The sequence below is a fragment of the Bufo bufo genome, chromosome 4 (genome assembly GCF_905171765.1).
Source record: "Bufo bufo chromosome 4, aBufBuf1.1, whole genome shotgun sequence".
In the NCBI taxonomy this organism is placed as follows: domain Eukaryota; kingdom Metazoa; phylum Chordata; class Amphibia; order Anura; family Bufonidae; genus Bufo; species Bufo bufo.
Genome location: NC_053392.1, coordinates 298,016,511 through 298,043,036, shown reverse-complemented (window position 1 = coordinate 298,043,036; position 26,526 = coordinate 298,016,511). Strand labels below are relative to the sequence as shown.

At 42.4% G+C, this 26,526-nt stretch overlaps 1 protein-coding gene across 2 annotated transcripts in view; it reads right to left on the bottom strand.

Annotated features, from left to right (window-relative positions):
• LOC120998159 (cytochrome b5 reductase 4) overlaps positions 1–26,526 on the bottom strand; it is a 352,348-nt gene that overhangs the window by 282,752 nt on the left and 43,070 nt on the right. For both annotated transcript variants that reach the window (XM_040428717.1, XM_040428718.1), the window contains exon 2: positions 23,603–23,756. In XM_040428717.1, coding sequence (XP_040284651.1) covers positions 23,603–23,756 — 154 coding nt within the window. The remainder of the gene's footprint in view (positions 1–23,602; positions 23,757–26,526) is intronic.

The window sequence follows — 26,526 nt, the reverse complement described above, 5'->3', positions numbered from 1 at the left end:
TAGAGATACCTGGTGTCATTGTATGGTTGGTTCAGAGGTTTCTTAACCCCTTCAGGACCCTGCCATTTTTCACCTTAAGGACCAGGCCATTTTTTGCAAATATGACGTGTCACTTTATGTGGTGATAACTGTAAAATGCTTTTACTTATCCAAGCCATTCTGAGATTGGTTTCTCATCACATATTGTACTTCATGACAGTGCTAAATTTGAGCCAAAATATTTCGTTTTTATTTATAAAAGAAATACCAAATTTATCAAAAACTTGGAAAAATTTGCAATTTCTCTGCTTTTAAAACAGATAGTGATACCTCCTAAAATAGTTATTACATTTCCCATATGTCTACTTCATGTTTTTCCAAAACCCAATTTTTAAGGACCAGTTCAGGTCTGAAGTCACTTTGTAAGGCCTCATGCACACGACCGTTGTTTAATTCCGTGTCCGTTGTTCCGTTTTTCTGCGGACCCATTGACTTTCAACGTGGACGCGCGGACACGCATGACAATCTTGTGTGCCTCAGCGTTTTTTCTCAACTAATGCAATGAGAGTCCACCCTATACTTCTCCTGGTGCCAAAAGGCTTCTAGTGAGTGAGGGAGAGCAGGCCAAGCTATATACTCACACTAATTAAAATCAGCCTATGCGCATTGGGATGTGCTGACTGACCCCTTTTTTTCTTTCCAGTTTGTACCGGAGGTGTGGCTGATTCTTAATTAGTTTAAGTATAAAGCTTAGGGCAAATGTTGATAAGGACGTTAAAACTCAAAACAACAAAAGTGTATTAGTAATCTAATTTAAAATGCATATAGGGGTGCATAACCTAGAAACGTGAAATAGAGTAGGGTGGCAAAATAAGTAAATCTGTATGGGTCACTATGACTGCATAGATTAGATATTAGATTTGCATGATATATCTGCCAGTCAGTGACCAATAGAGTTATAAGACCTAGAAACCAGAGGTGGAAGTCCAGGTAACAGTAGTTCACATTGGGCAAATGGTGGAAAGAGTAGTGCGTTGTACCATTATATCATACTGCCCAAAAGGAACACACCTCTGGGCTGACAGAAAAGTATCCAGTGCCAGGCTCATTAGGAGCAACAGTGTGGCGACTTAGATACGTGCTCGTCACCCAGCAGATGGCCGTGCACCATGCCATCCACTGAGAACGATTCGAGGGAGGTGCCTCACTAAAGCCGGTGTGGATTACAGCCGATATGGCTCTCATAGACAGCCAGCTATCAGAACACACCGGCAAAAGTGTATATTATACTCGGCTCAACGCGTTTCTGTGCGTATTGATGGAGCACTTCAAAAAAAATCGAGCACCAAACATTAAAGCCTGCCTAAGTCGCACTTCTCTAGTCTGAGAGTCGGCGCGCTTTTGTGGCTCTAGTGTGAACCACGGCACTGTGATGGCCACGAAGCGGCCGCCTAAGTGCTGTGATTTAAACGCAAACAACCCGGCCCACAAGACGTGCCTCAACTTAGTCAGCCAACCTGGCAGGAGAACAAGCTCAGGTATTGCCGGTCAGCTGTCAGGCAGGAGGAGCAAGGTACCCAACGGGGAGAGCGCAGCAGCGCTGAAAGTATATGGGGGAAACTCTCGGCGGCTATAAACAAACAACTGGATTAAACAAAAATGGGCTGGGGGGGGATCCCAGATAATAAGATGTAGAATCTGAATGTAATGCATGCATAAAAGGCATTAAGAATACACGCATAGGGACATATATTAACAATAGGTAGGATGATGACAAACGCAGATCAAAATATAGAAGGGATTATACAGAGATACTGGACACAGGGTAAACAAAGTGATATATATATATTAATTAATTATTGATTGAAAGGTTACATAAGAAGGTAACAAATCCAATGCAGTGTCGGGGGAACTAGTTGAAGGAAGTGTATGAGATCGCATCATTCAGGCCCCGTGGGTTTCATGGTGTACAACCAAAAAATCCACTGGGCCTATCTCTGTAATAGAAAGCGGTTCATATCGCCCCCCCCTTACAGACTTCTTCATTTGTTCGATACCCTGAAATTTCAAAGAGGTCACCCAGCCATCATGACACTCCGCCACATGAGTAGCTATGGGTGTGTCATTTGTCTTAGTAATATCCGAGACCTGTTCACCGATACACCGCCTGAACTCGCGTATCGTTTTGCCGACATATTTCATGCCACAAGTGCACGTCAGCAAGTAAATCACCCTGATTGATTTACAATTAATGAATGATCTGGTGTAGTAGGTTTTATTGGGTATACTTCCATTGAAGGATTTGCTCTTATTGATGTATTTACAAAACTTGCATGTCCCACATGGAAAAGTACCCATTAAAGGGATTGTCCGGGTTCAGAGCTGAACCCGGACATCCCTCCATTTTCACCCCGGCAGCCCCCCTGACATGAGCATCGGAGCAGTTCATGCTCCAATGCTCTCCTTGGCCCTGGGCTAAATTGCGCAGGGCAAAGGCATTTTTAGAAAACCCTGGTGACGTACCGGGGCTCTCCATGGGGCTGACAGGAACCCCGGTGACAGCACCGGCACTGATGGGCGGGATTTAGCTCTGCCCTAGCCAGTAAAACGGCTAGGGCAGAGCTAAAGCCCGCCCCTCAGAGCCGGTGATGTCACCAAACACACTGCCGGGCGGACGTTACCGCCCGGCAGTGTGTTATTGAAAACAAAAAAGCCTGTGCCCTGCGCGAGTTAGCGCACGGCACCTCAGGGGGGCTGTCTGGGTGAAAAAAAGGGTATGTCCGGGTTCAACTCTGAACCCGGACAACCCCTTTAAGGTATTGCATAGCCAGGATTGATGTTTGGGGCTCTGATAAATGCTATGAAACAGAGAATCCCGTAAATTCCGGCAGCGCCGATACGTAATCGCCGGTTTAGGAGGGATCAGGCTACCAATATCAGGATCTAATCTCAAAATGTCCCAGTTATCGGCAAGGACTTGACGTACTTCTTCATGGGCCTTGTCATAGGTCCTGATGATTCTTACCACCTCATCTGCACTCTCTCTATTTTTAGGGGAGAGTAACTGGTCCCTATTGGTACTTAGAGAATGTTGATAAGCCTCCTTTAGCACCTTATGTGGGTAACCGCGATGAATAAATCGCTGCTGTAGTTCCTTAGCAGCAAATCTAAAATCAGTTAATTGGGAGCAATTTCTTCTGACCCTCAAATATTGTCCTTTAGGAATACCCCTTTTGAGGGCCGCCAGATGCCCGCTCTCCCATCTCAGGAGAATATTGGTAGCGGTAGGCTTCCTAAAGATATTTGTCACGATCTGGCCAGAAGATCGAGAAAGTAATCGACAGATCAAGAAAAAGAGATTTGATTCTCGCTGATTTCAGATGTAAAATATAGCCCCAGACAATTATTGTTTAGGGTTGTGACAAACTCCTGAAACCGTGCCTTTCTTCCCATCCACAGGACCAGCACGTCATCAATGTACCTAATCCATAAGGGTACAGATGACATAGAGTGCTCCTGGTCGTCTCTCTTTACCAGCAGCCCAGGTAGAGATTCGCAAAAGTCGGGGCACAGGTGCTGCCCATTGCGACTCCCCTGAGCTGGTGGAAAATCTGTCCGTCAAACAAACACATTGTGTGTCAAAATGAAATCCAACAATTCCATTAGGAACATATTGTGCCGTCTGCAATGCTCCTCCCTCTGTTGTAAAAAAGTGAGCACCTCTCTACAGCCAAGCTCGGGAGGGATAGAGCTGTAGAGGGCCTCTACGTCCAAGCTAGCCAATTGCGTACCTCTTTCACACTGGATGCCATTAAGGCAGCCCAAAACATCAATTGTATCCCTCACGTATGAGGGTAAGCTGGCAACAAAGGGTCTAAGAATAGTGTCCACATATGTACTGATATCGCAGGGCTCCAGATGGCGACCAAAACGGTCGCCAATGCGCCTTAAAATTTGCAGATGGCGACAAGACTTTTTAGTCTTGTCGCCATTTGCGACTGTACCGCCGCGATCCTGCGCAGCCTGAGTAGCACAGCACAGTAGCACAGTGGAGAAGGAAGGAGTCCCTCCCTCTCCACTGTGACGCGGCCGCCACTACCACCAATGGGGAGATAGCAGGGAGGAGGAGGGGAGGAGCTGTAGCCGCTGCGCCACCAATGAATGTGAAACATAAGTATAGGCAGCGGTATCACAGACCCGGCACCCGGCCTCAATAACAGGGCATGCGATATGCGGCAATTAACCCCTCAGGTGCCACAAATCGCATGTCCTGTTATTGAGGCCGGGTGCCGGGTCTGTGATACCGCTGCAGACAATTGTATATAGGAGTTAAAGAGGACCTTTCATGGGTCCAAAGAATATAAACTAAGTAGTAGGCTGCATAGAGCGGCGCCCAGGGATCTAAGTGCACTTACCATTATTCCTGGGCGCCGCTCCGTTCGCCCGCTGTGGCCCCCGGTATTTTCAACATTCAGAGCAAGGAGGAGGAGACTCCAGTGTCTCTCCTTCTCCCTGACAGCAGCGCTGTCCAATCACAGCGCAGAGCTCAGAGCGAGGGAGAAAAAAAAACTCCCTCGCTCTGAGCACTGATTGGACAGCGCTGCTGTCAGGGAGAAGGAGAGACACTGGAGTCTCCTCCTCCTTGCTCTGAATGTTGAAAATACCGGGGGCCACAGCGGGTGAACGGAGCGGCGCCAAGGAATAATGGTAAGTGCACTTAGATCCCTGGGCGCCGCTCTATGCAGCCTACTACTTAGTTTATATTCTTTGGACCCACATTCATTGGTGGTGCAGTGCGCCCCCCCCCCCCCCATTATCACTGGCCACAAGTCACCCCCCACCCCATTATCACTGGCCACAAGTGTCCCCCCCCACCCCATTATCACTGGCCACAAGTGTCCCCCCCACCCCATTATCACTGGCCACAAGTGTCCCCCCCACCCCATTATCACTGGCCACAAGTGTCCCCCCCCCACCCCATTATCACTGGCCACAAGTGTCCCCCCCCCACCCCATTATCACTGGCCACAAGTGTGTCCCCCCCACCCCATTATCACTGGCCACAAGTGTCCCCCCCCCCCCCATTGTTACATGGTGGCCACAGGGTCCCATCCCCTTCATTGGTGGCAGGGGCAGATTACAGTGCTGGGGCTCAGATCGTTACCATGGCAGCCAGGACGCTACTGAAGCCCTGGCTGCCATGTTCAGCTCCCTGCTGCTGTGTGCACAGAGCCCAGGGCAGCAGGGAGATGTGTGAGATCCTGTTCACCCTGATAGATCTCTATCAGGGTGAATAGCACAAGGGATGAAAAGATCCAGGTTCTAGTCCCCAAGGCCTTGTTCACACTTCAGTTATCTGATCAGTTATTTACATCAGTTTTTGTGAGCCAAAACCAGGAGTGGAGGCTACACAGATAAGGTATAATGAAAAGTTCTGTGTTTTTGACCCGCACCTGGTTTTGGCTCACAATAACTGATGGAAATAACTGATCAGATAACTGAAGTGTGAACAAGGCTTAAGGGAAGAAATGGTTATTAAATAAAAAGTAAAAAAAAACACCAAAATACTAAAAGTTTAAATGGCCCCCTTCCCAGTTTTACATATAAAATTTACAAACAATAAAGAATAAACATATTACATATCGCCACGTCCCGAAAGATGTGAGCTATTAAAATATTAAAAAATATTTCCGCTCGGTGAAGGCCGTAACAGAAAAAAAAACTTAAACCACGCAATTCGCCATTTTTAGTCATCTTGTCCCCCAGAAGATGTCACTGGATATGAGAGGTATGTGGTGCTGTTTTCTCCTATATGTAGTGCTGGCTCACTACTGTGACCTGCGTCTCATCTTCTCCAAGTCCTTTTTTTTTTATTATATGCATTTTAAATTTGGCGACTAAAAAATGTAATTTGGCTCCTAAATTTTTTAGTTTAGGAGCCAATGGCTCCTGGTCATTTTTTTTTTGTCTGGAGCCCTGTATTGGCAGTGAGGCTGCAAATACCAGACACAATTGGTCTGCCCTTTAGTGGGTCACTGCCTTTGTGTACTTTGGGTAGGCCATAAAATACTGCCATAACAGGATGTTCAGGGATAAGATATGCATATTCAGTTTTGTTGATAAGCTAAGCCTCTAGGCAGGGTGGATTTGATTTAAATAAAAATGATTTAAATCACTAGTCAGTAAGGATTGATTTAAATCATAGTTTTCTACATAAAGACTAATTCTTGCTGGTATAACTTATAATATGCAAGTAGATGAAGATTTTTAGAATAACAACTTTTCATATTAGTTTGATTAGGTTGATTCTGCATTCATAGGTTTGTAGAAGTTAGGATTAAGGTATTTTTCTCAACTGTTCATGTTATAAAATTTTTGCTGTGAAGAAGAGGCATGTGATCTCTGCCAAATTCAGTTTTGAGAACTGCAAACGTAAACCAAGCATCTGTGATATCTTGTAGTCAGAGAAGTTGCCCAATAATCTTACAAAAACGTCTGGAAGAGCATGACATTGTGAATGGATTAATGTAATTTATTTACCAAAAAAATTACACATATAGAAACATAGAATGTGTCGGCAGATAAGAACCATTTGGCCCATCTAGTCTGCCCAATATACTGAATACTATGAATAGCCCCTGGCCCTATCTTATATGAAGGATAGCCTTATGCCTATCCCATGCATGCTTAAACTCCTTCACTGTATTTGCAGCTACCACTTCTGCAGGAAGGCAATTCCATGCATCCACTACTCTCTCAGTAAAGTAATACTTCCTAATATTACTTTTAAACCTTTGCCCCTCTAATTTAAAACTATGTCCTCTTGTAGAAGTTCTTCTTTTAAATATTCTCTCCTCTTTTACCTTGTTGATTCCCTTTATGTATTTAAAAGTTTCTACCATATCCCCTCTGTCTCGTCTTTCTTCCAAGCTATACATGTTAAGGTCCTTTAATCTTTCCTGGTAAGTTTTATCCTGCAATCCATGTACAAAGTATCAATATCCTTCTGGAGATATGGTCTCCAGTACTGCGCACAATACTCCAAATGAGGTCTCACTAGTGCTCTGTAGAGCGGCATGAGCACCTCCCTCTTTCTACTGGTAATTCCTCTTGCTATACACCCAAGCGTTCTGCTAGCATTTCCTGCTGCTCTATGACATTGTCTGCCTACCTTTAAGTCTTCTGAAATAATGACCCCTAAATCCCTTTCCTCAGATACTGAGGTTAGGACTGTATCACTGATTTTATATTCTGCTCTTGGGTTTTTACGCCCCAGGTGCATTATCTTGCACTTATCAACATTAAATTTTAGTTGCCAGATTTTTGACCATTCCTCTAGTTTTCCTAAATCCTTTTCCATTTGGTGTATCCCTCCAGGAACATCAACCCTGTTACAAATCTTTGTGTCATCAGCAAAAAGACACACCTTACCATCGAGGCCTTCTGCAATTTCGCTGATAAAGATATTAAACAATATGGGTCCCAGAACAGAAGCCTGAGGTACCCCACTGGTAACAAGACTATGGTCTGAATATACTCCATTGACTACAACCCTCTGTTGTCTGTCCCTCAGCCACTACCTAATCCATTCAACAATATGGGAGTTCACATACAGTCTTATTCTACATAATTAAAAAAACAAATCTTTATTTCATGATGGAATAACCTTTGGATGGTAATATATTTTCCTCAAAAAGCATTTTATATAAAAAAAAAATCAGATTTAAATAAAAAAAATCTGATTTTTATCCACCCTGCCTCTAGGGCTCTTGATAGGATGGACGTCAGTTGTTTCTTTCTTAAAAATTGGGGTTGGGTCAGACAGTAGTTGTCTGTATGTCTGTGTGTCACTTAGAATTTTCTGGCACATATTTTGATAGAGATAGTGTCCCAGAATTACCACGTTTCTACCCTTATCCGAAGATTTGATAATGACGTCACTATCCTGCTGGAGCCCCCTAAGAGCCTCCCTTTCTGCCACCCCAAGGTTGTCCGACCCATTGGCCTGTGTCTCCAGGGTGCGAAGTTTATTGGTGACTATCGATACAAAGATGTCGATTGGTGTATTGTACCCAAGGGGGGGCATTATTGTAGACGGCAGCAGTAAACTGGTAAAGGGACCTTCTGCCGGTTCCCGTTGGCCCTCCGTAAAGAGGTCTGCCAGGAGCTGCACATCGGGAAGATCATTTATATCAATCCCCAGTTCCTCCTATTTACAGCGATCATGAGTAATAAAGAATTTTTGCCATTTGAGTTTGCGAGCGAAAAGGTGCAGGTCCTTAACCCACCCGAAAAGATCAAACCTCTGAATGGGAACGAACGAAAGGCCCTTGCGTAGAACCTGCATCTCAATATCTGTTAGGCTGTGGGGTGATAGATTTATTATTTAAAGGTCGTCTTTTTTTAGTAAGCGAGGGATAGTGGGGTATTACTGCCTGTTTGAGAGTGGCGCTTAATTCTTGTTTTATAGCATGTATTGGGATACCAGGGGGATATTGTCTAAAAAAAAATCCCCTTCCACTTCTGCCCCCACATCCTCATCTACTACAACCTCTACCTTTGCCACTGTATGCTCTTCTTTATACCTGGGAACTAGATCCTTTCTATGATGATTCAGTCTCCGTCTCACACTCTGATAATGATGCTTCAGTGTCTAATTCGAGTGTGTCAGAGTGCTTCAAGCTATAATCAAAGATCCTGCCCTCTTTGAAATCCTTTATGTCCCTGTTGAACAGAATGTGTTATTTTCTTTCAGCTGCGCTGTGTATTTCTCTATCGATGTCTGAAGCTTAGTTTCCTTTTTATTAAACTCAGAATGGGTACTGAACTTTTTTGTAAGCTCAATAGGCTCCTTTAGTTCACATTCAACAGCCGATAACACGTTCTGCTCTTCCTCTAAAAGAAGTTTAATTAATCTCTTTGAGGATTCTATGGATTCTTTTTCCCACTTTTTAATAAACTCGGTGGATCTAAGACGAGCCGCTGGAATAATAGGATTGCGCAGGCTCAATCTTATTTTTGATTTATGTGTCCAGTGATTGAACCTCCCACCAGGATCTAATGTAATTTTTGAAGACACGTGTAACCTGTTTAAAGGCCGAGGAGATACTTAATGCTTGAGAGAAGAAAGATGTTTCTTTCTCAGAAAAAACTTCACTGGGATCACCCATCCACTGTTCCGCATTAATGTTTCCAGATAAAAAGTCTGCCATTTCCCAATTAGAACGCAAAAATCAATCCCTACAGAATAAAATTATAATTTAGGTGATGAACAGGTGTACGTCCAAACTATATTTGAATAGGACAAATGTTGATAAGGACGTTAAAACTCCAAACAACAAAAGTTTATTAGTAATCTAATTTAAAATGCATATAGGGGTGCATTACCTAGAAAGGTGAAATAGAGTAGGCTGGCAAAATAGGTAAATCTGTATGGGTCACTATGACTGCATAGATTAGATATTAGATTTGCATGCTATATTTGCCAGTCAAGTGAACCAATAGAGTTATAAGTCCTAGAAACCAGAGGTGGAAGTCTAAACAATAATTGTCTGGGGCTATATTTTACAAATATCTTTAGGAAGCCTACCGCTGAGTACCAATAGGGACCAGTTACTCTCTCCTAAAAATAGAGTGCAGATGAGGTGGTAAAAATCATCGGGACCTATGACAAGGTCCATAAAGAAGTACGTCAAGTCCTTGCCGATAACTGGGACATATTGAGATCAGATCCTGATATTGGTAGCCTCATGCCTCCTAAACCGACGATTACGTATCGGCGCAGCCGGAATTTACGGGATTCTCTGGTTCATAGCATTTATCAGAGCCCCAAACATCAATCCTGGCTACGCAATATCTTAACAGGTACTTTTCCATGTGGGACATGCAAGTTTTGTCAATATATCAATAAGAACAAATCCTTCACTGGAAGTATACCCAATAAAACCTACTACACCAGATCATTCATTAATTGTAAATCAATCGGGGTGATTTACTGGCTGACGTGCACAAATGATCCGTGAGTTCATGTGGCGAAGTGTCATGATGGCAGGGTGACCTCTGTGAAATTTCAGGGTATCGAAGAAATGAAGAAGTGTCTAAGGAGGGGGGGGCATATGGGGGGGACGATATGGACCCCCCATACACTTCCTTCCTCCAGCCCCCCTTCCCCCCCCCCCCCCGACACTGCATTGGATTTGTTACCTTCTTATGTAACCTTTCAATCAATAATTCATTATATATACAGTACAGACCAAAAGTTTGGACACACCTTCTCATTTAAAGAGTTTTCTTTATTTTCATGACTATGAAGGCATCAAAACTATGAATTAACACATGTGGAATTATATACATAACAAACAAGTGTGAAACAACTGATAATATGTCATATTCTAGGTTCTTCAAAGTAGCCACCTTTTGCTTTGATTACTGCTTTACACACTCTTGGCATTCTCTTGATGAGCTTCAAGAGGTAGTCCCCTGAAATGGTCTTCCAACAGTCTTGAAGGAGTTCCCAGAGATGCTTAGCACTTGTCGGCCCTTTTGCATTCACTCTGCGGTCCAGCTCACCCCAAACCATCTCGATTGGGTTCAGGTCCGGTGACTGTGGAGGCCAGGTCATCTGGCGCAGCACCCCATCACTCTCCTTCATGGTCAAATAGCCCTTACTTTCAAAGTTTTCCCAATTTTTCGGCTGACTGACTGACCTTAATTTCTTAAAGTAATGATGGCCACTCGTTTTTCTTTACTTAGCTGCTTTTTTCTTGCCATAATACAAATTCTAACAGTCTATTCAGTAGGACTATCAGCTGTGTATCCACCTGACTTCTCAACGCCACTGATGGTCCCAACCCCATCTATAAGGCAAGAAATCCCACTTATTAAACCTGACAGGGCACACCTGTGAAGTAAAAAACATTTCAGGGGACTAACTCTTGAAGCTTATCAAGAGAATGCCAAGAGTGTGCAAAGCAGTGATCAAAGCAAAAGGTGGCTACTTTGAAGAACCTAGAATATGACATATTTTCAGTTGTTTCACACTTGTTTGTTATGTATATAATTCCACATGTGTTAATTCATAGTTTTGATGCCTTCAGTGTGAATCTATAATTTTCAGTCATGAAAATAAAGAAAACTCTTTGAATGAGAAGGTGTGTCAAAACTTTTGGTCTGTACTGTATATATAACTCTTTGTTTACCCTGTGTCCAGTATCTCTGTATAATCCCTTCTATATTTTGATCTGCGTTTGTCATCATCCTACCTATTGCTAATATATGTCCCTATGCGTGTATTTCGAATACCTTTATGCATGCATTACATTCAGATTCTATATCTTATTATCCCAGCCCATTTTTGTTTAATCCAGTTGTTTGTTTATAGCTGCCGAGAGTTTCCCCCATATACTTTCAACGCTGCTGCGCTCTCCCCGTTGGGTACCTTGCTCCTCCTGCCTGTGCCTGACAGCTGACCGGCGATACCTGAGCTTGTTCTCCCGCCAGGTTGGCTGACTAAGTTGAGGCACGCCTTGCATCCTGAACGGATTGCTCTCCATTCAGAATGCATTAGGATAAAACTGATCAGTTCTTTTTCGGTATAGCGCCCCTGTGACGGAACTCAAAGCCGGAAAAGAAAAACGCTAATGTCAAAGTAGCCTTAATAGGAACACACCTCTGGGCTGACACAAAGTATCCAGTGCCAGGCTCATTAGGAGCAACAGTGTGGCGACTTAGATACGTGCCGGGCGGGGTGTTTGCCCTTTAAATCACAGTACTTGGGGGGCCACTTCGCAGCCATCACAGTGCCGTGGTTCACACTAGAGCCACAAAAGCGCGCCGACTCTCAGACTAGAGAAGTGCGACTTAGGCAGGCTTTAATGTTTGGTGCTCGATTTTTCAAGTGCTCCTGAGGAAGTACTTCATCAATACGCACAGAAACGCATCGAGCCGTGTATAATATACACTTTTGCCGATGTGTGCTGATAGCTGGCTGTCTACGAGCCATATCGGCTGTAATCCACACCGGCTTTAGTGAGGCACCTCCTTCGAATCGTCCTCAGTAGATGGCATAGTGCACGGCCATCTGCTGGGTGACGAGCACGTATCTAAGTCGCCACACTGTTGCTCCTAATGAGCCTGGCACTGGATACTTTGTGTCAGCCCAGCATTGAGTTCCGTCACAGGGGCGCTATACCGAAAAAGAACTGATCAGTTTTATCCTAATGCATTCTGAATGGAGAGCAATCCGTTCAGGATGCATCAGGATGTCTTCAGTTCAGTCGTTTTGACTGATCAGGCAAAAGAGAAAACCTTTGCATGCTACGGTTTTATCTCCGGCGACAAAAACTGAAGACTTGCCTAATTTTTTTTCCATAGGAATGCCGGATCCGTCCTTCCGGTCTGTGCATGCGCAGACCTTTTAAAAATGAGAAAAAAACAAAATACCGGATCTGTTTTGCCTGATGACACCGGATAAACGGATCCGGTAATGCCATGCATTTTTCTGACTGATCAGGCATTTTTCAGACTGATCAGGATCCTGATCAATCTGAAAAATGCCTGATCAGTCAGATAAAATTACATGCGTTTGCATACAGTTTGCCTCAGGCAGGCAGTTCAGGCAACAGAACTACCTGCTGGAATCAAACAACGCAAGTGTGAAAGTACCCTAAGCAGTATGATATCATGGTACAACGCACTACTCTTTCCACTATTTGCCCAATGTGAACTACTGTTACCTGGACTTCCACCTCTAGTTTCTAGGTCTTATAACTCTATTGGTCACTGACTGGCAGATATATCATGCAAATCTAAAATCTAATCTATGCAGTCATAGTGACACATACAGATTTACCTATTTTGCCAGCCTACTCTATTTCACGTTTCTAGGTTATGCACCCCTATAATGCATTTTAAATTAGATTACTAATACACTTTTGTTGTTTTGAGTTTTAACGTCCTTATCAACATTTGCACTATTCAAATATAGTTCGGACGTACACCTGTTTATCACCTAAATTATAATTTTCTTCTTTAGTAAGTATAAAGCTTAGCCTACTCTCCCTCCCTCACTGGAAGCCTTTTGGCACCAGGAGAGTTATAGGGTGGACTCTCATTGCATTCGTTGGGGGCCATCTGGCACCAGGAGAGGTGTAGAGTGGGTTCGGCATGCATTTTGGTACCTGCATTCCCTGGATTTAATAGAGGCCATTTTGGCGCCAAAAATGACAAAAATTAAGGTGGGCCCAGCATGCATGTGGAACCTACACTCCCCGAATTGTATGGTAGCCGTCATGGTACATAACAGGCAGAAATTTTTGTGTTAGGTTCCCGTCTTACAGAGATCGCCTTGAAATGTGGCAGATGGGCCGAAATAATCTTGTACAAAATGTATTTGCCAAGAATCTCAAATTTACTTAATAAGTGTAGCATTAGCATTAGAATACTTTTTTGTACTTTATTTGGTTTGCAGAGAGCTGTTGCATTGTATTTTTTTCACTAGTGGGAATGAATCTATTAAGTTATTATGTGGAGTGTTGTCCTTTTATAAGACCCCCAGCCTTAATAACCATCTCCTCAAAGATATGGCCACAGAAGTTGAAGCTAGATTCAGCCTAACTAGGGTCGATGCCGACTTCCATGCTCTTTTTAATGAGGTATCAACTTTTTTTTATCCATGGGGTCTTTTGATGATCCCAGTTCCTCAAAAGGCAATGTATTAGATTTTTTTTACTAGCTTTGCCAGAGAAACATCTACTTCTGGGCAAGCCCATAGGACAGATTGATCTTCCTCAGCAATGGGTAACCTACGTTTAATGGTTCTGGGAATAAACAATTTAGGGAGGACCCAGAAGAAACAATTTTACTTTCCCTCCTCTTGGATGTGGAGGGCATAGTCTCAGATACTGCAAATTCTGCAAGCGCTGAACACATCTGCTGCCTAATGATATAATTCATTTCATCTCTTAAGGACGGAACCAGATCTTCAGCTATATTAGAAGTGCATTTCTGGCATATCTTGTGCACATAATTGTCAGATAACCTAGTGAGACAAACTGCCCATTTTTTGGTACCGCTTTAGCCCTATGAGTAGATTCTCTCTCATTCTGACCAACATACAAACCAGGAAGCAAACATACTAATCATAAGTGATCCATTACATAAGCCATAGTATCATTCCCAAGTATGCTGCAACTTACAACTGCAGTGCATTAGGAAGTCTCCATGCTGTTTCCTAGCTCAGGCATGATTGCTGGACGACAGCCAAGGCTCAAATGACTCCTTAAAGGGTCTCTGTCATCATAAATTACGTTATGTAGTTGACGGACATTAGCGATGAGCTAATGTCAGCAGTACATAACAGTATGCTTTAAAAGTCTCTGCCTGCCGCCGTTTTCTTAAAATAAACACTTTTAAAATATGCTAATGAGCCTCTAGGTGCTATTAGGGCGTTGCTTCAGCACCTAGAGGCTCGGTCCACTCACCCATTGGCACGCCAAGGTCCCATTGATTGACTGGCGAGTTGTCCTCTTCGTCCAGTAAATCCCGCGCCTGCGCCGTCCCGTTTACTATTCGGCGCAGGCAAAGTGAGTGAAGGATTCTGAGGCTTACAGAAACACCCCACATGTGGTCGTAAACTGATGTAAGGGCACACGGCAGGGTGCAGAAGGAAAGGACTGCCGCATGGTCTTTGGAAGGCAGATTTTGCTGGACTGGTTTTTAGACACCATGTCTCATTTGAAGCCCCCCTGATGCACCCCTACAGTGGAATCTCCCAAAAGTGACCCCATTTTGGAAACTAGGGGATAAGGTGACAGTTTTATTGGTACTATTTTGGGGTACATATGATTTTTAATTGCTCTCTATTGCGTTTTTTGTGAAGGTAACCAAAAAATGTTTTTTTTGGCACAGTTTTTATTTTTTACAGGTTAGATCATGTGCTATTTTTATAGACCAGGTTGTTATGGACACAATGATATCAAATATGTCTACTTTGTTTGTTTGTTTGAGTTTTACATAATAAAGCCTTTTTGGGAAAAAATATATGTTTTTGTGTCTCCATTTTCTGAACGCCATATTTTTTTTATGCCAATTGTCTTGTGCAGGGGCTAATTTTTTGCAGGAAGAGTTGACGTTTTTATTGGTACCATTTTTGGGTACATATGATTTTTTTGATCATTCATTATTACACTGAGGCAAGGTGACCAAAAAAATTGGTTGTTTTGGCACAGTTTTTATTTATTTCGACAGCGTTCATCTGAGGAGTTAGGTCACGTGATATTTTTATTCTTCAATCTTTTTATTCATTTTGTAGTAGACATATGAAAAACAGTACAAAAATACTGTGGGCGCAGCCACTGCAATACATCATAAAGTTACATAGATAAAACATTGATTGTTATTTTATCAAGCACCATGTGTCACGGCATCTACACAGATGCTGCCAATCGCGCCACACAGGTCAACAAACAATTTCTGTCTCTTGTATACAGCTGGCTCTACTGGTGTCCACAAAGTAACAGTAAAAATGACAACAAAATAATAAAAATAAACTAACATTGAACTGGCTCTCCAGTGTTTGTGTGCTTCTTTCATTTTGGTGAAGTGCAGGGTATCTTTTGTGAGAATATTAAACACGATAGTTAGGCCGTTTAATCCATGGCTCCCACACACGCTCTACTTTTTTCTTATTATTCAAAGTATCTGGTAACATATGCTCATAATGACATGTCAAATTTAGCGGTCTATATACTTCTTACACACTTGGGGAGTTTACCTCTTTCCAATGACGAGTAACCACCAGTATTGCACTTAACACAATATGACCAATTAATGGTCTCACCTCTGATGAGAAGCGGTGTATATTGATGAATAGCAGGGCCAGATCTGGAGACGGCTCTATTGTCTCCAAGCAAATATCAGAAATCAACGTGAATATATCTCGCCAATAGTCATGTAGCTTTGGACAGCCCCATAAGATATGCAGCAATGTACCGGTTTGTCCACACTGTCTCCAACAACATGCACTAATTCCTGGATATATCCTACTCCACCTATTGGGAGTAAAATACCACCGTAGAGGCGTTTTAACTCCTGCTTCATAATGTGTAACACATTTAAAAGTAGTCGATAGAAATGTCATGGCTTTAACCCATACTTCCTCCGTGTACTCTTGCTGTAAGTCCTTTTCCCATGCTAATATAGGAGGAGTTTTAAGAAACTGACTCTTATCCCCCAATATATTATAAATAGCTTTAGTATTCTTATCGGAGATCATGGGAGTACCCTGGAGCCTATGAATCAAGTTCACGTTAAGTTTAGGCGGGGCAGCAAGAGTCTGGTTCCAGAAACGACGAACTCTCAGATAATTCTAGAATTTCTGATTAGGGACTGATTAGGCCGCTTTAATTGATTCAAAAGATTTCATTGAACTCCCTTCCAATAAAGCCGCTATGTCGTTCACTCCTCCCCTGATCCATGTAGACATATCCGCATCTCCTATACTCTGTTCTAGCACACCCACAGTTAACAATAGCTTCGGAGGAACGGTCGGTTTTACGTATAGGGAATGGAATTGGGTCCACAGAGATATAGCATGTTGCATTGTATGCAGATACAAATTTAACGTAGCTTTTTTCCAAACGGAACTAACCAATATGTCTTTCAGTGAGCTGTTTCCTACTATGCTATCTTCTATCTGAACCCAAGGTTTTTGAGTATCTTTCCTCCACCACTCAGTCAGAAATGATAGACCTATGGCCCTATGGTAGTCTTTTATGGACGACAAACCTATACCTCCTACTTTTTCTAGTTAAAATGGAATGCGCAATCCTAGGTGGTTTAGCATTCCAAATATATCTATTTAACAGGTTTTGTGCCAATTTAAAAAATGAGTTTGGGACGGGTATAGGCAAAGTACGGAATATGTCTATCAATTTAGGAAGGATCATCATTTGAAAGGATGATACTCTACCGACCCATGACATCTCCTTCAAGGCATAACCTTTGAGATCTTTTTCAAGTGTGTCTAATAGGGGCATGTAGTTTCTCTTATACATCAATGAGCTTGGGGATGTCAGTTGTATTCCCAAATAACGAATACTAGAGTCCTGCCAATCTAAGTGGTAGTTGGATTTAAGGGCCCAAAGGTCTGCTGCGCCTATCTGCATTGGCAAGGCTTGGGATTTAGACTCATTATTTTATAATATGATAAGGTTCCGAAATGTGTTATAAGTTCTATCGCTTTTTGTAGAGATTGCCCCGGATTCGTCAGGGTGAGCATAATATCGTCCGCATATAGTGCAATCTTATACATCTGTTGGCCAATAGTTATACCTTCAATATCTATTGAGCTCCTAATAAGTTGCGCTAAGGGCTCCAAGGCCAAAATAAATATTAAATGTGACAAAGGGCATCCTTGTCTCGACCCGTTCGTTATGTTAAAACTATCAGAGAGAACTCCATTAGCAAACACCTGTGCCGATGGATTTGCGTATAGGCTAGAGATAGCATTTTTAATTAGACCTTGGAATCCCATCTTGTCCATCACCTAGAAGGCATAAGACCATCTGAGTCCGTCAAAGGCCTTCTCTGCATCTAATGTTATAGCAAGAAGTGGGATATTCTTCAATTCCGCATAGTGGAAGATAGCTAACATTCATCTAGTGTTATCCGCTGCTTGACAGCCTTTGACAAAACCCGTCTGGTCTGTTTTAATTAATGAAGGCAGTATAGGGGCCAAGCGACTTGCTATCAATTTAGAGAACAGTTTTATATCTACATTAAGTAGCGATATAGGGCGGAAGTTCTGGGGGATATTATCCGGCTTTCCAGGTTTTGGGAGGGTAATTATGAGGGCAGTTTGCATTTCTATAAAGGAATGGTATTCCTCCAGCTGCTCGTTGGAATATATACATCAAGTGGGGTGTCAGTGAATCCAGAAACTGTTTGTAGTATTCTCCTGATAGCCCGTCTCGGCCTGGAGACTTCCCTGATGGTAGGGATTTATTCACATCCCCAACATCCTTTTCTGTAATGGGTCTATTAAGATCTTCCAATTGCGCCTCAGAGAAGGAAGGTTAGCTTTTGTAAGGAAGTCTTGGACCAGTAAGGAATAGGAGTCAGGCAGTGGGATGGTGTCCCTTAAATTATAGAGCTGCTCATAGTACGATCTAAATTGATCCACTATGTCTCTGGGATCTATAGGTTTTTCCCGGTTTTGAGGGTGCAATATGTGGTCAATATGAGATCTCGTGTGAATTGACTTCAATTCGGATGCAAGAAGTTTCCCAGCTTTGTTCCCTTGGATGTAGTATCTGGCTTTGGTCCGAGAGAGTACTTTCTCATAGTTAAATAAGAGAAGGTTACGCAGCTTTTCTCTTTCCAATGCTATTTCTGATGAGCGCTCGACGGTAGGTCGCTGCTTGTTTACCTGTTCTACCTTAGTCAAATGGTTAAAAGGGTCTGTTATGTTCCATTCCCTAGCCTTCTTTTCCTGATGTCCCATCTTTTTTTTAAAGTCGTTTTATTGAAAAAGAGTAACAAGGCACTTTCATGGTACAGACATATGAATACAAGATAATCTTATACAGCATACAATAACATGTATTTTGACATTTTCCCTGCTGGAAATACAATAAAATATAATAAAGTAGAGTTAGTTATGCCAAGTTTCTTCACATGTGTAATGCAGACACTCAGAATAATAAATTAAGCTATTAAAACCTTGAGAAGCGTGTGAGGTTTGTTATTATATCACATCAAGGATCTATAGAAACCGCAGAAACGGATGAGGTAGTTAAATTAGAATCACACCATAACCCCCATACTTTCTGAAATTTTTCAGGACACTTTCTATTCACATATAGTACTTTTTCAAAAGGGATGATCTGGTTCACTAGTCTTTTCCAAATTCCTATTGTAGGAAATTCCTCCGCCATCCATTTGAGGGCAATCACTTTGCGGGCCATAAACAGGGATTCACTTAAGAGTATTTTATTGTAGTGATTCCAACCATCGTTATCTAAAATACCCAACAGACATATCTTGGGACATAATGGTATAGGGCCCATACCCAATGATGATAATACTCCAAGTATATCTCGCCAATATGATCTGATATGGTTACAATCCCACATCATATGCCAGAAGTCAGCATTATTATGAGTGCATCTAAGACAATTAGGCTGGGACATCCTCCCCATCTTATGCAATCTGGTAGGAGTTAAATAACTACGGTGCAGCATAAACAGTTGGATGAGTCTGTTATTGACCGAGGGGGACACATGAGTTACAGCCTCCAGCGCATCCGTCCATTCCTCTGCAGTAAGATGGGGAATATTCCCTTTCCACTTGGTCTCAGCTAATATGGGCTGTGAGGACATCTGCAAACCTAACAGGTAAGTATAGAGAGCGGATATTATGCCCCTAGGTCCTTGTGACTTTATAACCCCGATTAAAGGGTAGGAGGAGATGGCCTTATTCCGGTCCTTAAACTGTTCCTGTAAGGCTACTTTCACAACTGCCCGCCGGATCCGCCGATCTGCCGCTGACTGAAAGCATTTGTGAGACGGATCCGGGTGCGGATCCGTCTCACAAATGCATTGCAAGGACGGATCCGTCTCTCCGCTTGTCATGCGGACCGACGGATCCGTCTTGTACATTTTTTCCCATTTTTACCGATCTGCGCATGCGCATGTCGGAGCGACGGATCCGGCATGCCGGTATTCTGAATGCCGGATCCGGCGCTAATTCATTCCTATGGGAAAAAATGCCGGATCCGGCGTTCAGGCAAGTCTTCAGTTTTTTTCGCCGGAGAGAAAACCGTAGCATGCTGCGGTTTTCTCTTTTGCCTGATCAGTCAAAATGACTGAACTGAAGACATCCTGGTGCAAACTGAACGGATTACTCTCCATTCAGAATGCATGGGGATAAAACTGATCAGTTCTTTTCCGGTATAGAGCCCCTGTGACGGAACTCTATGCCGGAAAAGAACAACGCAAGTGTGAAAGTAGCCTAACGTGTCTGATCTGTAAATATTTAAAAAATTGGGTACGTTCCAGACCAAATTTCTCTTGAATTTGGGAGAAGGAGCAAAGAATACCGTCCTGATATAAATCTCGCAATGCAGTAATCCCTAAAGATAACCAGATGTGAGTACCCTCTATGGACTGTAAGTGTGGGAGTAGTGGATTATCCCATAAGGGTATATCATCTGCCCAGTCCTGGTATTGACGCAATTTGGTTTCTCTCCAAACCTGTTGTGCCAACCTGTGAATCTAATAGTCTGAGACTATAATTCCTGTTTCTGGCCGTTTTTTTTATTTTTAAAATATAACTTTTATTTCCATTTTAATAAAATATATAGCCACAAAAACATATAAATTTAAAACAGCATATGGAGGGCAAAGTGCTGTTAGGGGACTATAGGTTTAGCAACCACTGCTTATCTATAGGTGGGCTGAGATTGTTATTTATCTCTTTCAATAGAGTGCAAAGTGCGTGTCTGTAATGTCAGCCGACATCAGACACCTTGCAACTGACACTCTTGCGGATTGTTACCCTACCTACAGTGCTGTATTTGTCGGTGTCTGATATCTTATCAGGCACTCATAGCAGCTTCTACCGCCCGCACTTGTACCTATTATCTGCCCCTATAGTGTGCATATATATGCGGCGTCTGCAGATCGCCGTTCGGTTAATCATTCATTTGCCCTACCATATTCATTAAAAACTACTGGTGCAGCTCCCCCGACATGTTTCACCGTGATGCGGCTTCTTCAGGGGGGGTAAGGAGCTACTGACAACACGAGTGTTTCGTTTGTGAGATCTTATATATCCATAGGGCGGGTTTCCACCCCATGATGTCCAATAAGGTTATCTCTCATGTTGATGAGCATACAAACGGGCCAATCCAGATGCGGTTTGATCAGTCACGATGGTCTGGTTATCAACTAATCACATTGTTCCTTATGCGCTTGCGTTCGGCACTTAGTATCTTTTTGTTACAACTGTTATGTGCGCTTGCGTAACCACTTAGAATTTTCTTCCTATGTCGATGTTTTAATGCGCATGTATAAGGACTTAAACTTTTTTCTTTTTTCTCTACTTTAGGGATCTGCTTGCACTTGCGTGAATAACATGGAGTTTACTCCCGATCCGCAAGGTATAAATCGCATATGTCAGGACTTAGATTTTTAGCCATTCTGTCTTAATAATATCAATCCTTGAATTTCCTACTGAGCTCTTAATCTGGTTAATAGGTTTTAGTTTGAACGTCTGATTCTGTGGGTCATCATGACGATTACACTACTACTTAGAGTGTTTCTATTTATATTTATACTGAAGGAATATTCTCTGTATTATCAAGAAGGTTGCATGTGTTCACACTTATATCATTGCAACCCAGGCTGATGGATCAGATGCCTGTGTGGATACAAGATGATTGAAATATCGTGCCCATGTCTCAAATATATTCTGTACTTCCTACCATACTCAATTACCTCGGATATGATTAAGACACATATACATATAGACTCTGACTGGACATGCCACCTTTGTTCTGGCTGTTTTAGAATACAGCCACATATTTATTGTGATCTGGATATTCATGCCCTATTGTATTTTTGCTTCTGAGCATTTGTTTATTTATTATTATTTTCATTATTATCTTATATAGGATTATTTTTGGTAACAAGAGTGATAATTTATCTGTTGCTAGTTTTTTCTTTTCTTATAATCATTCAGTTTTTATTTATATGAACGCTGTGAAGGTAAATCCTTCATTCAATCCATTTGGGCTCATAGTGTTCAGCCTCTGGATCCATCTTGCTTCACTCTGTAGGAGTTTCCTATCCAGGTTGCCTCCTCTGGGACCCATACTTAGTTTTTCTATGCCCCAGAAACGCAGGACTTTTATATTGTTGCCATGTATGTATTTTATATGTCTGGCAATTGGTGTATCTTTCCCTGTTTCTATTGAGCTCATATGACCAGAGATACGACGCCTCAGTTCCTGGATAGTTTTGCCCACGTACAGTTTGGGACATGGGCACGATGCTATGTATATAACTCCTTTTGTCTTGCAGGTGATCAATTGTCTAATTGTATATTCCTTTCCATCCGATGGATTTATGAATTTTTTAATACGTGGGATATATCTACAGAAGGAGCAATCCCCACACGGTGTTGATCCACAATATTTCTCTCTAATTAGTTTTTTCCAATTCCTTTTTCTTTTAGATGGCTGTGCACTAGGTGATCTTTTAAGTTGGAGCTTCTTCTATAAGTAACGCTTGGATTGACGGTGAGTTCTCCGCCGCAGACATCGCGACCTGCCACCGACATTAGCATAAGATCATGACTAATGGTCGGAATTTAGTGTAGACATGAATTCTCTCCAGGCATTCCAGAGTCTGTGGAACTTAGAGAGATTGGTAGAGCTCCTCCATGCGGGAGATTTGGGCCACTCTGTGGATCCATTGGAAAACCGAGGGGGTAGACATGTCCTATGTTTGGCCGTATCTTGCGGATCGCGGACTCATTCAAGTCAAAAGGTCCACATTAGCAGCATGGAGTGCACACGTCCAGGGCCTGTGCATTGCGGAGCGTTATCTGCTTCGACAGATTGTTGCAAGACAATCCCCCCATCATGACCCACCTACCTCCTTGGACTTGAACATGCCATGCCCCTTGGCACTGGCAAACTTTACCACCACGCAAATCCTTGTGGTTTTATGTTCAGTGGGCCCCTTGCAGGCCACAAGCAGTTGGCTGAAAAAAAATTACTAAAAGGGCAGTCCGCAATAAGTGCACAGTGCCCGTACGTTCGTGGGCTTAGGCCTTACTATGATCATCAAGATTGAAAAATCCCTTTGGGAAAAGTACCTAACAGGGTAATGGGGGGACTACTTTAAACCTTCATATCTCAGGCTGTGTAGCAATCTAAGCTTTAAAACAAGTGAAAACAGCTGAAATTGAAATTTCATAAGGCTATATTTCCCGATGTAGACGAGAAAATGCTGTGATCCTGGTCTTGTTTTACAGGGAATCTACCAACAGCGACCTTCATATCTTTTTGCACAGACACATAGCTGTAGTTCACCTGATTAAAACACGATTTTTTATTTGTTGATCCAAAGCTCTGTTACCGAGTTATGATACTTTTTCTTAATATGCAAATTAGGCCTTTGGTGCAATTAGGGTGTCACTGTTGCTCTCTTTGCACCCAAGCTCCACTCCAATCTGTGGCAAATCCTTCCCTTGCTGGCTCTGTCAATCAATGCAAGGAAGGGCTAGCCACAGAAAATGAGTGGCGCTTGGGGCAGAGATTACAATCTAAGCTTTAAAACAAGACTATGGTCACAGCACTATCTCTTCTATATCCGAAGATATGGCCTTGCATTATGTGACCATTTGTCATTAACATGTCTCCTTTTTCTTCTTGGTGTTGTCATTTCAATATTGAGGAGTGTAAAGTATTTACATGTATGGTGTGACGTGTTAGCTAGTTGCAAAAGTAATCACTGAACTGTTGCATAGAAATCTTGTTCCAAAGTAAGCCAATGCATTCAATACTGATCATGGGTATTTGAGAGTCATTTAACCAGCCCAAATGATAGACACTTACCCCTGATACATGTCCAGCAGTCTGTCTTCTTATTGTGTTTTGCAAGTTCTTCTTCTGTCACTTCTATTAAGCGTCCTCTTAGGCCTGTTAAATCTTTGCCACTACTTTTGAGTTTGATCCAGTCCATAAGACTCCTTCCAGGTTTTAATGGGTTCTAAGAAAAATAATTTTTGAATTTGAGTAAAATGAATATAAAACTTTGATAGATCCAAAATATTATAGTGGCATCTTCTGTTAATCTAATGTGTATGACCAGCACAGATACCGGGCGGTCAGCAGATCTCACCATATTTAGCTTGTTGTGGCAATGGTCTGCAGTTAAAGGGATTTTCCAAGATGATACAAAATACAGAAAAGTACCTATGTATATTTGAATGATCTTCACGATGCCGCCAGAGCTCTGAAATATCTATTTTTCACTTTGATTATGCTACATATCTTTATACTGCACCTTTGTTTTTATGCCACAAGGGCTTGCTATGGGTGGGAACACCAAAGTGAAGGACTATGGTCCCATGATTTTGTCTCCTATCTCACAGACACTACATCCATTTACAGCTGTCTGTATGCTTGTCTATTACAATTTGTATGGTAGTGTTACTCCCGGTTTGCTCTGCCATTCTGTACCTCACTGAGTATGCAGCATCTGCTGCCCAGCATGTTGAACATGACTGCATCAGAGAAAGGGAGGGAAGGGGCTGAGCCCTTAAGCAGATGACAAAGGGGTTGTCCGGCCATATATCAGATCAGAGTGGGTCCAATACCAAGCATCCCTACCAATCAGCTGTTTGAGAAGGAGGCTGTCTTAGGGTATTTTCACAGGTACTGTAATATTAAAACCAGTTATGTACTTCTGTAGCCAAAAACCATGGCTGTATCCTGAGATTTCCAGCATGGACTTGCTGCAGTTGTGCTGCACATCCACTGCAGATTTAACTGAAGACAAACTTGATTGCATTTAATAAGTGGCATGACACAGATTTTTTTCCCCATGAAGCAGCCAGAAATCAAAGCCGAAATTTTCCACTGAAACAAACTGGAATGGCATGGTTTTTACGCGCAGATTCTCATGTGGAAAAATCGCAGCGTAATACACTACTAGCAAAGTGTGTGAGATCAGACAAATCTCATGTACACTTTGCTTTTTTCCACTTTTTGGAAACTGACCTGCCATGTGGATCTTGAAATCCGCAGCATGCCAATTGTTGTGTGATTTTTTTTTGTGCGGATTTCACCCTTTGCAATGTACCAAAAACTGCAAGTAACGCACAGAAAACCGCACTAAAAACATGCAGAATTTCTGATTTTAAATCTGCACTCATATGCAGGTACCCTTACCATGAAAATGCTATGCTACACATAGTTGTTCTTGACACTGTGAATCTCCTCAAACTTCTACAGAATCGCGTTTTGGCTTTCCGTTTGTGAGATCCGTTCTGGGCTCTCACAAGCGGTCCAAAACGGATCAGTTTTTCCCTATTGCATTCTGAATGGAAAAGGATCCGCTCAGAATACATCAGTTTGCCTCCGTTCCGTCTCCATTCCACTTTGAAGGCGGACATCAAAATGCTGCTTGCAGCGTTTTGGTGTCCGTCTGACGAAACTGAACCAAACGGATCCATTCTGACACACAATGTAAGTCAATGGGGACACAATCTGGCACAATAGAAAACGGATCCGTCCGACATTGACTTTCAATGGGGTTCAAGACGGATTAGTCTTGGCTATGTTAAATATAATACAAACGGATCCGTTCTGAACGGATGCAGATGGTTGTATTATCTGAACAGATCCATCTGAGCAGATCCATGACGGATCCGCACCAAACGCAAGTGTGAAAGTAGCCTAAGGCTACTTTCACACCTGAGTTAGGTGCGGATCCGTCTTGTATCTGCACAGACGGATCCGCACCGATAATGCAAACGCTCGTATCTGTTCAAAACAGATCCATTTGCATTTCCATGAACAAAAAAAAATGATAATGCAAACGGATCCGTTTTGACTTACACTGAAAGTTTGGCTCCGTCAGCAGCGTTTTGGTGTCCGCCTCCAGAGCGGAATGGAGGCTGAACGGAGGCAAACTGATGTATTCTGAATGGATCCTTATCCATTCAGAATGCATTGGGGCTCAACTGATCCGTTTTGGGCCGCTTGTGAGAGCCTTGAAACGGATCTCACAAGAATCCCAGAAACGCCAGTGTGAAAGTAGCCTAAGGGTCCATTCACACGTCCGTTTTTTCTTTCCTGATCTGTTCCGTTTTTTGCTGAACAGATCTGGACCCATTAATTTTCAATGGGTCCTGAAAAAAATCAGACATTGAGCTGTCCGTTTTTTTCCAGGACCCATTGAAAATGAATGGGTCCAGATCTGTTCAGCAAAAAACGGAACAGATCAGGAAAAAAAAAACGGACGTGTGAATGGACCCTTAGATGGCAGCACTTATAATCATGTTCAGGAAATAGAAGAACAAATCTAGACTCAGGAAATAAAAACAGGTTAGAAAAGGATGTGTGTCACTATCTGGTTTGTTTTTAACTACAGTCAGGTCCATAAATATTGGGACATCGACACAATTCTATCATTTTTGGCTCTATACACCACCACAATGGATTTGAAATGAAACTAACAAGATGTGCTTTAACTGCAGACTGTCAGCTTTAATTTGAGGGTATTTACATCCAAATCAGGTGAATGGTGTAGGAATTACAACAGTTTGCATATGTGCCTCCCATTTGTTAAGGAACCAAAAGTAATAGGACAATTAGCTTCTCGGCTGTTCCATGGCCAGGTGTGTGGTATTCCCTCATTATCCCAATTACAATGAGCAGATCAAAGGTCCAGAGTTCATTTCAAGTGTGCTATTTGCATTTGGAATCTGTTGCTGTCAACTCAAGATGAGATCCAAAGAGCTGTCACTATCAGT